General features: G+C 37.8%; 1 protein-coding gene across 1 annotated transcript in view; it reads right to left on the bottom strand.

The window, feature by feature from the left end:
* Positions 1–9,016: 9,016 nt before the first annotated feature.
* LOC128252676 (headcase protein) overlaps positions 9,017–19,336 on the bottom strand; it is a 92,701-nt gene continuing 82,381 nt past the window's right edge. The window contains 1 exon segment of the mRNA XM_052980620.1: positions 9,017–18,852. Within this exon segment, the coding sequence (XP_052836580.1) occupies positions 17,425–18,852 (1,428 nt within the window). The 3' untranslated portion in view covers positions 9,017–17,424.

The raw sequence follows: 19,336 nt of genomic DNA on the forward strand, positions 1-19,336 counted from the left end.
TTGGTCAAATTTTAGTAAATTGTATGATGTAACCCCTTATAAAATATGCAAAATTTGTTTCTGACGCCTTCATCTGTCTAAAACAGAATGTCATTCGTTTTTTGGTTTAATGTTGGCTAATTTATAGGACCTAAAAACTAAAAACTCAAGTTTATTTCTACAATGCTTAGTTAGATTTAAATTGTATAATTAATACTATACAAAATTAAAATAAATAATGGCCAGGGGATATCTTTGAGTTTTAGATTTCATTTTTGTTATTAAAAAAATGTTTCCTCCCCAGGCTGGATTTATTAAGATAAAACTATCTGGATTACAAAGGTCCCTAAGGATTCCCAAAAAGTGCAGAATATTTGATACCCCGTTCAATTGATACACTTAATGCCAAGATCCTCTTTTGTCTAATTTTTTCTAACATCCTATAAAATCAGCTTGCTAAGAAGATAATATTACAATCCCTCAGTTAGCCTATTAACCCTTTATTGTCCCATGACAATGCACTTGATGAGCCGTATCTGGGATCACGTCTCGCCTGTCCATCAGTGGGCAGTGTCTAATGGTTTGCTCGCATAGCATATTCCGTTTGATAAACGTCTCCGCCTCGAGTCCCATTATTGACCCTTTCATGTAGTCACCTCCCGCTAAGGATAACCCTGTACCCTTAACCCCTTTCCCAGCTTAATCTGATTTGAAAACACAAAAAGCCAACCATAAAGAGGAAGTTAAGCGAGACGAAGACTGCACAAAGAAAAAAGTTTTTTTTAATTCCTAAATCAAAAATAAATAAATTCAAATCAAAAAAAAAATTTTTTGTAACCTTTTGTAAAAGAAATCGAAAGAGCCTACGATATAGAAAACTTTTTCAATGATATTATAAATCAAACATGTAGAAATGTTTTTACTTATGAAATGATTTTCTCTGTGTGGGATTTACTGGATGGACAGGAACAAGTAGAAAGAATAATTCATAAGTCACTTGTAAAAATGTCCACAACCATCGGCCTGATTCACCCCCTGCCCGGGGGCTAATGTGTGCTCGAATCACCCTTTCGATGTCCATGTCGATTCGAGTGATTGACAGGACATGCCATGCATTGAATTATGATAAATTGTGGCAACTGTCAAAAGACAGTGCTTGGGTTTCCTGGCCTCCATCCAGATTTTCCGTTTTCGGAGCGTGACCAGAGTGAATGGGTTAGTGCCTGGCATTTTAAACAATTCTATAAGCTAATATTTGAGCAGATGTCCTTGTTCGTTGCGGATTTAAAATTGCATCAATCCGATTCCACAATGGCCCGCAAATTTTTCTGATAAGCGCCGCAAATATTTAAGCGCAATTCGTTCGATTGACCAAAAGAAGGAAGGAAAGAAGGCGGAGTTTTCTGGGTGGTGTGTCCAGCATACAAATAAAGCGTGACATTTGGACCGACTATCAATCTTGGCTAACGGAGGCAAACTTTTGTTCACGCCTCTTGACCAATTTGCCAATGATTTTTATTGCATTTTTTGTGAAAGTTATTTTTTAGAAAAGATGGAGTTCCCTGTGTTCCTTCTAGTGGTATAGCAAAACGAAGATGCTCTTACGACATTTGAATGAATATTTTATTCATTAACTAAAATGTTAGCTGTGTTGCTTGAAAATATGATTTTATAAAAGGAAAAAGTGGCTAAATAATATAATATTTAGATTAATTTTATTATTTTACCAATCTTATGACGATTCGAAATAACACAACCTTTCACAGAACTGCAATTTTGTTGGCTACAAACTTTGAAATATCTGGTATTTTCAAGTCGTATATAAGAGTTCTTTCCATATTATTTTTGGGAGTGCGTAGAGATAGCCAGCCAATTTGGTAGTGAAATATTTCGGGGCGAGACGTGCAAGCGATTCATCCTGCGTATATCCTTTAGATAAAAGTGCCTGCACGCTTATCGCGCTGACATTTGTCCTGTTCCTCGTTCGCTGACAAATTTGCAACGCTGAACAGGACAATAGGCATGAAATGGAAATGGAAATGAGAATTGGAAAATGGAATGTCCTGTCTGCATTTAGGATCCTGAATCAAACCGAACCTAACCAAACCGAACCGGTTTTGACTTCAAGTGGCAGGCAGTCAGCGCTGCAGGACATTCGCCGCCTGCCGCCGGGGTATGATTTATGTCCGGATAGTTCCTTTGTCTTTCACTCATCTGAACTCCACTGCTTTCTCTCCGATTATTTTCCACTTTCCCCGCTTGTTTGCTGTTCCCACCATAAATCTCTGGGCGCCCATTGAGGAGTGACAGGCGTAGCCCCCGGGAAATCCTTTAAAACCGGTTGAAAAAGTTAAGCGAGCTAATGGGATTGTGAGAATAGGATCAAGTACCCGGATCGAAGAAATTTTAATAACGATGATGGTCTTTATGGTTATCGAAATCCACATTTTTTATTTTATAAAAATGTTACAAGAGTTTTTTAAAGAAATCCAAAAGTATATTTTGATTGTTGCACTTATTTTTAACACTTTTCACTATTTATTGCACGAACTTAACATTTTTTTAGTACAGATATGTTTTTGTCTTAATTACTCGTTTTAAATATGTTTTTTAAAAAATACCTACTTATTCTAGATTTAGTAAAGTGATTTAATAATATTTCCAAAATAAACGCGTTTTTCAATTTATTACTAACTGTGAAACCGCAAGTGTATTTTAAGCTTGCAAGCTTATGTGGTTATTGGGATTTATTGGTTATTGGGATTTCCAGTCAATTTGCATTCTCTCAGTCACTTTGTTTGGATAAATATTTTGCCAGAGTTGAAGGGAAAAGTGGTTAGCGTATCCTTAAGGTCTTTGCACTTTCTTCGCTTTCAAATTCAAACACAATCCACCCTCAACCTGTCTGCATCCTTTGATTCACTTTCCCCAACTCTCGCTCTCGATCAAGTTGTAGGTACCCATACTCAACTTGAGGCTGCATCACGCAAATGATTAAAATTCAACAAACATCGGTCAGGAAAATTCGAGGGGCATCCAGGCAAGGAACCATTGTCGCCTTAAAATCTCTCAGCTTCGGCTCGCAGCGTTATTGAAATGTCTTAGCAGCTGTCCAAACATCCTTCCGACCAGAATCCTTACGGGGAGAAAGGATTCTGCTGATTTAGCATATTGACTCCTTGCCAAGGAGCGAACTTATACAAGATTTATGCGCCCGACGCACGCCAGGCGACAGTCGAGATAAAAAGGATTCGTATAACTCACGCCCAGCGCAAGGACAACCAGGCAGCACTGAAAAAAAAAGATAAATAAAAAAAAAAATAAAGCTAACCAAACCATTATTAATATGATTAAAAAACCTTTAATTTTGTCAAAAGATTTAATAAACGATATTTAACTAAATTTAAATTTCTAAGACTGAACAATTTTTTTTAATTTTAAGATTAACCTTTTGCCATAAACATGAAAATGTAAATCCAAACGGTTGCTCAATATAAATCTTACAACATACATTTTAAAACAATCTTATTTAATATCTCGTTAAATTTCTTTCTGTGTAGTACAGGAAACCTAAAGAGGAGGGGAGTACAGTGCAATAAATTGGATTTGCATATTAGCACACTGCCAGAAAAGGAAGCGAAGGGAAATGGAAAGGAAAAGGAAAAAGGCTGCACCCTTTCATCTGGGGGAATTCCAATGGGAAACCGGGTGACCACTGACCTTGCGTCCTGGGGGTGGTGGCTGCCAACGGCCATTAGGCAGAGCATCTTAAGTACGAAATCTTGCTTAAATTGGAAATAAATCATTAAAAATATGTCCACAAACGGAGCGGAGATGGGGCAGCAGAATCCTTTGAGCTGTTTGCCGAAAGGGTTTGCAACAATTTCCAGAATTTGCGGCATTCACATGTGGGCTGGATATTCAGGGGGTTGAGAAATGGGCTTGTAATTCCCTTTGATTTATAAAGATAACGACGCAGTGTCGTGTTTAATTTGCAGCCCACCTTCTTCCCCCCCCCTCCGATATTAAAATAAATCCTGACGCAGGACTCTTGTCCAACTGGCCAGGCAGAAGTATGACTTATGTGCCCCGGCCGCAAAGTTTGGTAATTATGCATGCCCCAGACATATTACTTTCGCTATAGTTCGCTTCTCTTTGTCTTACTTGGGCATCTTCAAAGGGGACTGTTGGAGGGGGGGTTTCATTTTTTAACTGACCACTTTCATTGGCACAAGGGAACAGCCAAAGTTTTGGGCCACAAACTTTGGCTTGACATGGCAAAGATAAAGATTAGGTCGAGTCCCGTGCACTGAGCAAAAAAACTGGAAAAATCTTATTCCTAGAAGGAAAATAAAAAGCTGAATTATGATAATAGTTTTATAAATACTGTGCTGTTTCCCGTTAATAGAATAAAATACTAAATTAAGCTAAAATTTATTTAGAAAAGTTCTACTATAATCTAACATTTAAAATTTACAAAATATTTTGAAAAACAAATTTAGGCAATTCAAGATAGATACTGATTAGGTTAATTAAATGTGGATTTTCCGAAAATAATTTCTAACTTTTAGATTTTCTTTGGAGAATAAATTTAAACTTTTTAACAGTGCCGTGTAACTTGTGTTATCGTCTGTAGTGTTTATGGTCTGTCCCTCTGACTTTTTACCCTCGAACAGTTCAATGGCCACAAGTATCAACTATGAATTTCCCCAGAGGGTCATTCCGTGGCGAACTTATGCACCCAGGTTGGGATCGGGATTGGGATCAGGATCTAAATGTGGGGGAAGGTTCATCCAGTTGGGAGGCCAGTCGAATAAAAAGCTGATTTGCATGCTCCTCCGCAGCCTCGGACTTGGGGCATTAAAACTAAAGAGCCAGAGCCAGCATCAGCAGCAGGACATAAAAAAGGACCTGCAACGTGTGAGGTTAAATAGATGTGGTGTAAGGACACAAGTAGGGGATAGCCCCCGCCTGTCTGCCTCACGCGCAGTTATGCCGCAGACATGGCTCGCTTTTGATTTAAGCGCATTGTTTGCGTTAAATATTTGCCATGCTGGCCACGTTACCTCCGCCTTTTATGCCAAACCCTGCAGTCAGGACCTGGAGCCAAAGCCAGAGCCACAGCTGCAACCAAGAGCTTTGAGCTGAAAGGGAGTGGCCTGAACCACGAACTCACAGTTCCCAACCTCCCCAAGTCGGCGTGACACGAAGCACTCGAGGAGGAAACGTTTATGCACTGAGATAAACTTTATCGAAAATATAAAATGGGGCTAATAACATAAACAAATATTTTGTTACTAGTAATCAATTTCTGGAGCTTCTGTGGAATTTACAAAGATCTATATATGTATATATATAGAGCACGATCTGTAAACTCTGAATCTTATTTGAAATGCTGTTTTAAAATATCAAATTTTATTAGGAGTAAAATAGTCATTATTTTTAACTAATATAAGTATTGACATAAAGCTACAAACCTTTAGATAAAGAATTTTTTAAACATACTTACGAATGGATAAAGGTTTAGTTTAAACATTAAATTTTCAATGGCTTTTTAAAGTTGTTATGACTCTATTTAGCTGTAGGCTAAATAGTAAGTTTAAGTTAGTAAATTTATTGCATAATTAATTTTTTATTAAAGAGTAAATCTTTACGATTGTATAGGAAATCTTTGAGCATAAATAACGATTGATATTAAAATAATATATATTTCTGACTTCCGGAACTGGGACTTTCGTTCAGTGTAACTTCCCTGCTAATCGGACAAAGGAGTCCTACCCCGGCCACGATCCAAACGCTCATCTGCGGGCTAAGAAGCGAGCAATCCTCGCCTCGTGTTTGATTTCCGCTTTCAGCTCCTTGACTCGCTGGGCACACACATCCTTGGGCGACTTGGGGGCGAACCCTTGCATTTCGTCCCCGCGGCCAAACAGCTTAAACTTCACACGCAGACACGTCTGCGGGAAAGTGCAAAACTGGATGGTATGAGGATTTGGTAGGGAATATGGGGATTCTCGACTTAGAAGACGCATGAAGTGCATTAGATGCAATTGAATTTGTACATTGTGTGTGCCAGTAAGAGGGAGCACCAAACTCCTTTTGAGTGCAATTTTGTTGCCGAGCTGAAATTGGATTCCATATTGCCACTCAGCGAACATAGTACAGCTGTGGCCATATCCCCCAAATCCCCTCAACCCTCCGGCGAAGTTAATTAGAAAGCCGGGCAGGTACTCGGTGGCTGCTTCAAAGCCGCTAATTGAACTGCCACAGCTGGACTTGAGCTCCGATTATAGGGGATTGGTGGTAATCGACCACACACCCCCATCAGCCCTGAAAATAAAGTGATTCAGCCCCAAGGGGGCACTTACTGGATGCCACACATCAATCCAAACTTGGCCCTTTCTATTAAGACAAAACCAATTGGTCTATAGAAAATCAGAATTCTTTAAATCACCCAATTTGTTTTCAAAAATAAAATGGAAAGTATTTTTTTCAGTTACCCTTCATCTTGTGTTTAGTTTTATGTTATGTTATGACACTTTATTTGTAGTAATAAAACCGCGAAAGATTTTCGTTATTAAATAAGTAAAATTAATACACAACTAAAAAATCATAAGTTTTAGGAACTTTTAGAGACGTTGTCTTTGGTTGCTTCATGAATTGCCGAAAAGATTTGTGGCAACTGTAAAGCTTGATATAAAGCTATGATATTTATATATATATATATATATATATGTATATATATATATATATGATAAATAGTTACACGCATAGCCCACCCATCCAATAAATAACAATTGACGATGTTCTTGATGATTATAAGCGACAATGGTCGCGCTTTATTGAAAGATTCTTTGTGTTCTTTGAGAGTTTGCTGGATCGATCCAACCCGATCGCTTATACAAAATATATATATATATATATTTAGATATATAATTAGAAGTGTAATCGATTCATAAAGTAGTATATAGTAAATGTTACATATTTCGTATATTATTATTTTATTATTATTGTTATTATAAATAGAGACAAATACGCATATCATGAGTGATTTATGTATGAATGTGTTAAGTGCTAAATGTGGGGAGTACAATATATGTTTGTATGTGTGTGTCTAGAATTATTTTTTCGTTTTTTTTTTCAATTTTTTTTTATATGTTGATGATTTAATGCCAATGATGAGTGTAAATGAATGATGAGGGTGTGGTGTGAGTGTCTAGGTGTTTTAGTGTGTGTGTTAGCTTAGAGAGGCTGGCAAAGGATTATTGCTGTTGTTATCGATAGACGATATTCGATAAGCTTCTACGGGATAGCTTTCTCCGAGTTAATATTAATTTTACATATATTTTTTTGGTTTGGTTTTCGGTTGGTTTTTGGAAGCAAAGTTGGGCTGAAACTATGGATCGAACAGAATTCGCGGTGTGGTCTTCAGACTTTTCCTGCCTATCGACACTAATCGATAATTATCGGTCAGTTTGCCATTTCAACTTTGTTTCGATAAAAGATCCTCTCACAATAAAAACAATTTGTACTTTCGAAAAGGGGGGAGGGGCGCTTTTGCTTTTGCTTTCGCTGACTGCTTTCTCTGCTTTCTCACTGGTTCTCTTCGCTTTCTTCGCTCTCTGCCTTCTTCGCTTACTTCGTTTGATTCGCTAGGATTTGTTTAGGGTTATCTTTTTTTTAGCATTTTGTTACATTTGTGTAGGATGCAGGAGTGCTGAGGTTCATGTTTTTTGTATCGTTCAATGTTACTTTGTAATTTCTCTCCGCTCGCTCTTCGCTTTGTATATTTGCTTTAGTTTTCAACAAGGAATTCAAAGGATGCTCGCTATTTTTGCTTAGTAAGAGATACACAATAAATATTCGTTTTTATTCGCTTTCCAGGCAAAACCCAAAATGGAGGAGTGCCAAAACAGGAGGAGGTTTTCTATTTTCCACAACTTGGTTTCGGTTTTCACCCTATTACACCCCCATCCTGCGGCACATTTGTCTATTTTTTAGCAAGTATTTTATTTGATTTCTTTACACATGTAATTGTATTTTTTTTTGTGGTTTTTGTATTTTGTTTTTGTTCAGGTCCAAAATCAAATTTGACTAATTCAAGGAATTAAAGTTTCATTGCATCTAAATAAGGTAAAGTGTACTTTGTTTAATATTATTATCTTATTATTTGCATAAATTTCCTTTTTAATAATAGAAACGAAACAAAAAACTTAAACAAAATTCCACTATGGCTCCTCTATTCCTACTCGCTCTCTTTCTTCTGCTTCTCCTCTCACTTTCACCATTTCTCCTGATTTCTTTTGAGCCTCGAAGTTTGAAAGAGACGGAATACTAGTTTTAACTAAATAAACGGAATTTAACACAAAATCCTTGGCACGATGCATCCTGTTTTCTGTCCTCGGATAGGGTGCGGGGGTGGTTGGCTTTTCCTTAGACCGGGCGGGGCGTGGTCAACGCCTTTACCTGAGCAGCAGAAATTCTTCTATGTGAGTAGACGCGACCACGCACGGCCGCGGTTTCAGAAATTCCGTCCCGCCGCCCACAAGAAAGGACATACAGGATGATCAGTGACAGTGTGTTAGTGTGTGTTGGTGTCTTGGTGTGTTGGTGTGTATGTGTGTATGGGTGAGTGAGTATGAGTGAGTGCGTGTCGGTGTGGGTATGAAATACTTATAACGAAACATACAAGGATCAATCTCCAATAGATTATTAAATAGTACAATGAAAACTTCATATACAATATATGCCATATATAATAGATACTCGATACTCGATATACGATACTCGTATTGCGTAATGCGTAATAATGCAATAATAATAGCCAAGATCAATATACGTTAAAAGATATACATGTATAAAGACCCTACAATATGGTACTCCTCTCTTTTCTAGCGTGTTTTTCTTTTCTTATTGAGCCGGGGTTTTCATTTTCGGGAGTTGTGGGAGTGGCAGCTTTGATATTTATTTTTTGGCAGCGTTCTTGGTCTATATGTATATGAGTATTTATATATGAATGCTCTATAATATTTAATGGGGGGAAACGTTTAAAAGTTTGCATTAATTTAGTTTAGTTTAGTTTACTTGATTTTGGTTTAGTTTAGTTGAGATTGCATGCATTTTGATGTATGTATGGTATTTGCTTAGGTATTATTTGGTATTTTCTTTGCCTTTGTATAATAAATTGCTCTTGAATTTTACTATTAAAATTTCTCATAACTCGCCATTAAAAAAATGCTCGTTTCGTTTTGCTCTTTCGTTTTGTTTTTGTTTTTGTTTTGTGGAGTGTATAAGTGATTTTCATAATATTTTCATTAGTTTTGCTTTTGGTTTTTGTTCGTCATTTAACATTTATATGTATATTTGTAAGAATTAAACTAGAAAAATTCTAATCTGAGGTAATTATTCCATTAATTTGTATTCGTGTGTGAGTGTGTGTTAAGAGAGTGAGTATAATGATGGCCCCCCCTTTTTATTTTTCCACAAAGGGGGGTTAGTTGGGAAGCGTGCTTAGTCTAGAGCTTAGAATTCTATGCCTGGCGGTCCTTAGGGGACCCGAAGCGATCCTACTTAGCGAGTGATTAACTTTTATTTACTTCGAGGCAGCCACAAAAATGTTTCTTTGTTAATTTTGATTAACTTAGGGGAATCTTTGTCAAATGCGCTGGATTGTGTAAATTTCGTCACAGTTATGAGTTATCGAAAAGTGCATGATTGTTTCCTAGCCAGATGTGATGCAGACTCATGTGTTTTGTGGAATAACTAAACCTAAGCTTACCGAAGTACTGGTACAGTATCCAAAATAGACGATCGAATTCGATTCCTATGCGAATTTTACAAATTTCAAGCCAAAAAATATACCACATATGATTTCCTTAAATTTCATTTGATTTCAGATCATCTTTAATGCGCTCACAGTTGGTGTTCCGAATCCGAATCCGAATTTACGAATCTAAATACAAGTATATATAATCCTTAATCTCTTTCGAACTTAAGTGCTAAGCCAATGCTCACAGATGTTGAGTTTCCTTCGCGTGTTCTCCTATCATCCTTCCCTATCAATTTCAAATTCAAATTCAATTTCGATTTTGCAATTACCAATTAAATATCACATATCGGGGAGCTCTTTTCAATCGGAAATCAAGTGAATCCAAAATGCAAATCCAAATTAAAGTGTTGCAAAATGATTGTATTAATGATGCCAATTGTAGTGCTTATCAACTATTTTGTGGCTGTCCTGCTAACCGCTTAGCCTAAATGATTCGTTTCGAATGATTCGATTGGAATGATTTGATTTGGTTTTTTGGTGTTGTCTTCTTGCGCGTGACTTTAACCCTAGAATGGATAATGCGATGATACGAGTGGGGTCCTGGCACTCCTGTGGCAGTGTGTGTGTGTGTGGCGTGTCTCTGTGTGTGTGATGACTGACGTGACTGGAGATGAGTTCATATGACATGGTGATGGAAATGATGATTACTACTCGTAATACGTATTCAAATTTACACTGAAAGTCCTTCATCTCTGCTTTGCCCACTTCAATCTTTCAACTTCTATCATCGATCATCGATCTTCGATTAATGTTTTGTTTTTTTTTTTTTTTTTGGTTCTGCATCTGAGGTATTGTCGGGTGCTAAAGAGCCACACACTCGGCTACAAACGTTTCAACAATGAGGTAGAAAGTTCTGTTTGCTTTTGTTGCTTCGTAGTTAGTCTCTGTGTTCGCTGGAAGTCCTTGAATTCTTGATTAGTTCGCATACCTGAATTGCTTGGATGTTCTATATAGTACTTATGCTTTATTCATCTTGCCTTGGAGTTTATTTCAGTCAGTCAGTCTTGGATCACAATTTCAAATATCGACACACACGCGCACAGGATCAGTCCTTCGGTTATCGGTTATCGCTTATCGCTTATCGTTTATCGCTTTCTTCTATCCCTATATACTATAGATTTTTTACGAAGCTTAGACTAATACTAGTTCTAGTCTAGGGTAATACATGATCCTACAGAGAACAAAACACAACATCGAGGATTATAAGTTAAAAACGAACTGTTGGGCACTGCTAAAACCTAAGTACAACACATAGACACGACTTGGACTGGTGACTTATAGCGAAATAAATGGCAACGATTGTTCGACAATTCATACTCCACATCAGCACGAGTGCGCCTCAAAAAAGATATAATATAATATAATATAATATATAGATATAGTGTAGTGTATAGTGTGGTGTTTTTCTGGCGTAATGTAGCGTAGTGTAGTGTAGTGTTTCCTACTCTATAATCTATCAGCTATTAGCTAAATCAAAAAGCCCAGAGAGGCGGTTTTGGGGGTGCGAGTTGGGGCTTCCGCAGTGTTTGGCTGCCTTTTGTGGGGCCTTCGCTCGTATTGCTTGCTCAACACTCCAGTTTTTTGGCCGTACGACCTATGCCTACGCCTAGTTATAATATGGATCTCGATATCTGGACCCAGGGATCTGATCAACCGACTGTTGGTCCACTTAACCAGCGGTTCGTCACACATCGGTTCGGTTCGGTTCTGCTCTTGCACTCACTGCTGCTTAAATGCTACGTACTCTAGGGATAATTCCAATACAATATTCAATACAATACCAATAGCAATAGCAAATACGGATACGAATTATAGTAAGTATAAACCAAATTCGTTTCTAGCAAAACCTGTGCAAAATGCCAAATGCCTAAAATGCAACTAAAGTTTCCTCGGGTATGCGAATTTTTTGTTCGTATATGTATCTTCTTGACTTGCTACCATATATAAAATACACTTAAATGCTAAACAAGTGCAGCCCATTTGGGATGAGGCAAACGACCTCAAGCGAACTAAGGTTTTTTTAAAGAAACTGGGGGGGGACCTAGGATAGGTATTAGGTATAAGGAATTACGAAGAATTGATTTAAGGTTTGTACTTTGGCATGAAATCTTCAACTTAACGAGAACAAACGTGAACAAAAATTCGACTACAACATTGACCTTCATTTTCATTTCATCATCTGCTCAGCTTTTTTTCTGCGCTTTCAACTCAAAATTCAACTAAGAAATTGATTTAGTGCATCAGGGGACGCAGGTAACTCAGTAAGCAAGTTAGCTAAAGAACAACGGAAAGGAAAGGGTATAATCCAAATTCGGGGGAGTGGGGGGGACTGGATGACTGGACACTGGATGTGGGGGGTCTTAATAAATCGTTGCATATCAATCATACAACTAAGCTATTCTGTTTAAAAGCTGCGATTAACATGTTCCTACGTCGAGTAAAATATATACTTGTGTAGTTAAGACTCTATCGATGTGACTAAACTGAGGTAGCTGCTAAACTATGTAGCGATCGGAGGAAACTGGATCGGGAACCAAAGTTGGTAGGTATGTAGTTTCCTACTAGATGCTAAGCAATACATTTCGGTAAAGGTTTATTCTCTGCTCCTTCTAGTCGGCAGTTTGTCGTCCGGCATTTAGTTATATCCAATTTTATGGGCTTTATCAATGCAGTTGCAACCGAAATAAAAGAGTACCAAATAATATATAAAGAGTGTTAGGGGGTAAATGTAAATAAAACCAAATACAAATTATTAAAAATATTTCATTTAATCATTTGAAAATTCAACAAAAATTCAATATTAATTGTAGTAATAATAATAGCAGAAAGTAATGTAATTTTTGTCCTTTTTCGTTTTTATTGAAATACAATTAAATTTATTTAGTTTTCCATACGGAGTACGAATAATAATAATAAAAATCAACTAAAATATTCAACTAAATTACATTAAAAGTAGACATTCAAGTTGAATTGCCAAAATGTGTAGGAGAGGAGGAGCGTAGGGAGTAGAGGGGCTAGGGGGGATTAAACACTGGGCGAGGGATTGATTCCTTCTGTGGATCGTAGGGTTTTGGGTATTTGTGTATAACATAAAAAGGTACAAAGTATACATATATTACACATTACAAATTAGGCATAAACAAAAGTTTGCTAAGTGTGTATATTTAATTAAACAAAATTATAATCGGGTAGCAATAAATTTGGTGAATCGGAGGAGGGGATTACACAGTGGGTTTGATTTTCGGGGAGTATATAATTTTGGAAATATCTGCTGCGCTTTATTGCCTTGGCTTTGGGGAATCGGAGGAGGGTCGCGGTTGAAAGTGCCTAAACTTCACCAATTTGTACATTTCGTCATCAGATGATCTGAGAAAGCTCGGAGGGAGCTATCAAAAATTGGTTTTTAAGAATTTCGGTTAAAGTTTAAACATTTTGCTGCTGCTTCTGCTGGGCTCTACACGGATTTTGGCATGTTCCAATATTCCAGTAACTGAAGATCGTCAAAAGATTTAAGGGGAAAGGCGCGCAAATATTTCATTCGTTTAACATAAAATATAAATGGTTGTTGTTTTTTTTTTTTGTTTCTTGAGTACAAATTATGAACTAAACAAAAACTGCTTTTAAATTGTTTATAAATTGATTACTTGATTTAAACGTACATATTTTGTTTTACTTTGCCTTGATTTATCATAGTTTAATATGCATTTAGAAAACATTGTTATTTGTTAATCGTTATTTGTTATTGATTTTTGCTAAGGAGGTAATATAAATTACATTTTAATGTGTTTTACTCTCGCTCAATCGCCATCTCTTCCTCATTACTTAAAGACTTCAACTATGTTTATTCATTTGCCGTCTAGGGGTTACGATTCATTAGAATTAGTTGTGATCGGAAGTCTGACTATTACTGTTTAGGGGCTTATTCGATTCGATTCGATTCGATTCGGTTCTTCTCCTTCTTATTGGTGGCTGAGGTGGGCATAAGTTTGTGGTTTTCTTCTCGACTGGACGCGATCGAGACTTCGTCCTAGCACATTTAACTAAAACAAACACTGAATCAAACTAAAACACGGGCTGACTTACGTAGTAGTTGGTGGTGCGGGTGCTGCTGCCTTACTTTTGCAGCCTTAGCTTGCGTATAACTTATTACCAATATGTTTTTTTTGTTGTGCAGTGTAGTGTAGTGTAGTGTAGGGCTAAAGGTTACTCCAATTAAATATCTATATAACTATATGCTGTATCTGTGTGCTTCGTGTGTCATGTTTTTTTTTTTGTGTTTGTGTGTGTGGGGTTTGCCTATAAATAAGTTCACTTCCTCTGCGCGTACATGTATGTTAGATTAAAACCTTAAATTTAGACGAAAATTATATATAACTGTGCCAAACTTATATATAATCCTCTCAAGTAAATGCCAAAAGGTGTCGCTTGTCGTAAGTTTCTATCAATTTAGGTTTATGTTAGTTAGGTGTAGGTTTATAGGGTATAGGGTATGTACTTATAAACTTAACCGGTAGTTCAATATAAGTAAGCATAACGAAGATGTCTCGTTACTGGTAGGTTTGCATACAAAAAAAATTTACTATCACTCAGTTTGTCCCTTCATGCGTTCTGAAAAAATTGTCGTTTAATTAACGTGTATTATTTGGTATGTAAAATGGCGGCAATGCTAAATGCCTAAAAGGAGGCGTTTAATTTGTATTTACTGGAAAAACAACAGCACATGCAAGATTCGGATCCCATTCCCGATCCCCAGGGTTTTGTATTTCAAGCAGATCCCTCACCAAAAGTCACCAAAGGGGGATAAAAGGGATTCGGGAAGTTTCAGGGAGGGGCATTCACAGATATTCGAGGGTGGTTTTGAATTTCTTTCCAAAAAATTCCAGGCAATGCCTTGATCACACTGTTGAAACTATTGAAAGTAAACGGTAACCAAAAATTAGAAAATGTCCTATTATTATTACTTCCGAAGGGCAATACACTGTGCTACAGATACATTTTTAATGTTCACAGGGGGATGAGCAAACCGGGGGTCACAGATTGGCTGTCTTAATGTAGGCAATTTCGGTTTGGGGTTTTTGGTTTAGACATTTTCCGAAAATGTTTGTTTTCAACTGGGTTTCACAAAGAATTTTTTGGGCCAGGCCTAGTCACAATGTGTGGGGTTTTAGAATTTTATATAAAAATTCGTTTCTTTCGAATACTCACAGTGAGGGATTTTTTAAAAGTGTCGAGTCTTCTCTCTAATATATGGTCCCCGAAATGGAAAACCTTTTGGAAAATACCCGACACTCCATTCACAGATGATTTGACGAAACTTACAGGGTCTAAATATAGGGTTCGTATCGAACACGAGGGGGTTTAAGGAATGGGGGATATATATAACACAGTTCCGGCTGATCGATTTTTGGTTTAGGCTGCCTAAACATTTTCTCACAGATGGGTGTCCATATCAGGGGGTTTTACTTTTAATTTCATTAAAATTTCACACAATTTTCAAATGGAAAAGAAAAATAACCAAAGGAGGAAAATCTAACACAGTTTCTGCTGATCTTGTTTAATGTTTAGCTGGCCTAAACTTCTTTTCACAGATGGGGGGGACATATCAAGTGGGATTTTATTTTCAATTTTATTAAAAATTTCACAGAATTTAAAATTTCAAAAATAAATTTGAAATTCAAACAAAAATTTGCAGTTTCTGCTGAATGGTTTTAAGGTTTAGGTTACCTAAACTGAGTTTCACAGCTGAGGTCAATTTAACGGGGTTTTACTTTTAATTTCATTAAAATTTTCACAGAATTTATAAAAAGAAAATTAAAGGAGTTAAGTAAAAAAGTAGGTAGAGTGGAAAAAAACTTTTTTATAGGTTTAGGTTGCCTAAAGTCCTTTCACAGTGGGGGTCATATCAAGTGGGGGTTTTTTGTTTTATTTTTAATAAAATCTTCACAGGCATTTTGAAAAGAAATATCTTACACAGTTTTTGCTGATCGGATTTTAAGGTTTAGGTTGCCTAAACTATCGGACACAGTTGGAGAAATATCAAGTGGGCTTTTATTTTCAATTTAATTAAAAACTTCACAGATGTAAGGTGGTAAGCAAATAATAAGTTTTTAGGGAGGCTAACACAGTTGTTGCTGATTAAATTAAAGGTTCAGGCTGCCTTAACATTTTTACACAGATAGGTTTGGTTTTAATTTTAATTCGATTAAAATTTCACAATTTCGAGATGGAGAAGGAAAATGGGAACAGGAAAAGGGACTTTTACCCCAGGGACTTGGTGACTTTTCTTAGCACGGAATAAACACAAAACAGGAAACATTGAACCGCTCTATAAATTGTTGGATGTTTGCTTGCATACCATATTTAAAATTTAGAAAAAATCGTCCTTAAGCCTACTAAACCTATCGATAGTGAGTGCCTGCATGTGTTTTTGGATGCACCTGCGGGCCCGTCACTCTATTTTTAGAGATCCATCACATACGGCTGCTCTGCTAGTTACGACAAAGAGAAGAACCCTAGACATATACAAAGAAGATCGCTATAACCTATGCTTACTCTTAATAATTAATGATCACGCTGCGCCGAAAGTTTATTATATTTTTTGTTTTTTTTTTTAAGTTTTTTTTTTTGTTTTGAGAACTTAACTAAGAGAGTTTGGAGGGCGTGGGTGGGGGTGGTCTGCTTGAAATACTCCTGAAAGGGGGTGATGATGACCTTGTTGCATGTGCCGCCTGGCTGCTATTTGTGTGAGTGTGTGTGTGTGTGTGTGCGTGAGTGGTTGGTTGGGTGGGTGGTTGGACTCTTAGGGGTTGCTGTATTATTTTGAGGGCCTAACTGAACTGTGTCGAACTGGAGAGAGAAACTTAATCGGTTCTAGAGGTTCTCGGTTCGCTTACTAAAACTAGGAATAATTACCAATCGCTTAGGTAAAGATGTGCAACTTATCGATTATGTTGTTGTTTTGTTAAATTTAGGTTTTGTAATTTTACGTTTCATAAATTGAAGCAAATGTTTCATGTTCTCCCCTTTATTTTATACTCTCCTACTCTACTCCTTCTCCTTTTTTTGCTTTTCATCATTTTTGTGTTATTGAGCAGCACAGCAATTATCATGATTTCTTTAAACAATTTAATGCCCTGCCTTCAATTTTCGCTAAATAAAACTTTTCCCTCAATCGTGATGTAAATGTTTCGTTTTTGTCACTTCTTTTTCTTCTACGTCTCATCTTTTACTCGTTTTCCCTTTTTTTTTTTGTTTTACATTCGCTTTGTTTTTTTTTTGGTAAAATGTATAAAAAAATTTGCTTTAAAAAATAAAACTAAAAATTGCTTGTTTTGTTTGTGTTTAGGTAGGTGTGTAAACAAAGAACTAAAAAAAAACTCAACAAAAATAACAAGAAAATTGTTTTTAGTTTGCATAGTTTTCTCTCGGTTTTAAGATGTGTGTGGTCGTGGTGTGTGATTGTATAAAAAATCAAATTAATTAAAAAAACTAAAACTTTGCTCTCCTCCTCCTGCTTACTCTTTTCTTATTTTTTTTGTTGTAATATCTTTTTTAAATTTAGCTAGAGTAACAAATGCTGCAGGCGTGTGTTGTTGTGGCTCCTAAATCCACTACGTTTAGTTCATGTTGAGATAGTCGTTGAAGAGCTGCATGCAAGCGGCAGCGCCGCCAGTGGGTTCCTCGGGATACAGCTGGTTGGCGTACTCCGGAAACCTCCAGATATTGGCCGCTTCCAGGAGTTCACCAGCCGACGAAGAGGAATTCGAGCTGACATCGGAGGCATCGGCGGCTTTGGCCTGCTGGCTGCTATTATTATCCTGACTGATGCTCAGGTTGCACAGGAGATCGGTGAAGATGTCGTGGCTGCTGGCCGGTGTCCTTTGACCCGGCAGCTCCCAGATATTGGGCTGCTTGCCATAGTGCGAAGCACTCCATCCATTCGAGGAGGAACTGGAACTGGTCAGCGAGGCTGTGGGCGAGGCAGCATGTGGCAATTGCTGTTGCACCTGCTGTTGCTGCTGCTGCGGCTGCTGTTGCAGTTGTAGTTGCTGCTGTTGCAACTCCTTGAATCCATCCCTGAGTAGTGTGGCAGCATTTTGGGGCGAACCCTGGGTCGCCCACAACATCATCTTGGAGCTATTGTCGTTGCCATGACTGCTGGCCGTTGGACTCAGCGAGGGCTGCGATCCACTGCCCGAGGAGCAGCCACTGCTGCTGCTGGAACAGCCCCACAATGCCGAAATGGCATCGCTTTGCCCCCAGTTGGGTTGGATTTTGGTGCCTGAATTGCTGGCTGAATTATGGCTAATGATTAAGTTACTAATACTGCTGCTGCTGCTGTTGTTGTTTGTGTTTAAATTGGTCAGAAGAAGGCCCTCGAGTCCTTTTTGCGTTGCCTGTTGCTGCTGGCGCGGTTGCTGTTGCTGGTGCTGCTGCTGTTGCTGCTGCTGTTGGTACTTGCTCATCACATCTGCCATGGCCATCATGTTCATGGTTTTATGTGACTGCTGAGGGAAGTTGGTCCTCTGAAAATTGCTGACCGCAGGCTGATGTTGCTGCTGCTGCTGTTGTGACTGTTGCTGTTGTGTCTGCTGTTGCTGTTGCTGCTGTTGTTGTGGTTGCTGCTGCTGCTGCTGCTGCTGTCGCACCTGCTGCTGGTGCTGCTGGGCATGCGGATGGGCTCCAATCAAATCCGGATTAATTTGCTGCTGCAGCGGTGCCGAATAATCGATGGCGGCATTGAAGAGCGGCTGTTTGGCTGGCTGCTTGGCAAGGGAGCTGCAGCTGGAGGCCGTTGAAGCGCCCTGGGCATTTGGCACCTGAGTGGCGGTGGCACCTGTTCCCACGGGCGACTCCAACGGGGCCTCATGTTATGCGAGCGTCGGCAGTCGCGCCGCCGGGCTCTTGGCATAGCAGAAGCTCAGCGGCTTCACAAAGTGCGTGTCCTGCGTGTTGCAGTACGGACAGGTCACTCCGTGCGAGTAGTCACTGTAGAAGCTCAGCCGCTGCTGCGGATGCATCAGCATCTTGAAGCAGTTATTGCACTATAATGAGAATAGAAGAAATCGAAAATGGGGAAAATGAAATCGATTTTCATGCAGATAAACATTTTTTTTTTAATTTAAGGATCTGTAAATACATAGTAAAGAAAACATTTCGTAGAAACAGAAAATATATAGTTAAATGCACACATGCCATATAAAATTAAATAAAAATCAAAATTAAAAGAGTCACAAAAAAAGGAAAACTTTCCCAAAAATAATTTAAAGTGTACACACAATAAAATATGTATATCATTAGGTATTTTAAAAATTTAGAATTTTAAATTTAAGAGACATTTTTAATTAATTAAAACATTTTCTGTTCATGAATCTAACTTTAAATGCTTAGGCTTAGGCAAAGTCTGAATAGCATAAATGTTAAAATTATTGATTTTTCAGGACGAATATTTTCTGTTAAGAACATAACGAAATACTAATTTTAAAAACGAAGTAAAAAATTTTTAGTTTCTGTAACGCCCTTCTATAT

Source organism: Drosophila gunungcola, chromosome 3R, assembly GCF_025200985.1.
Source record: "Drosophila gunungcola strain Sukarami chromosome 3R, Dgunungcola_SK_2, whole genome shotgun sequence".
Lineage (NCBI taxonomy): Eukaryota > Metazoa > Arthropoda > Insecta > Diptera > Drosophilidae > Drosophila > Drosophila gunungcola.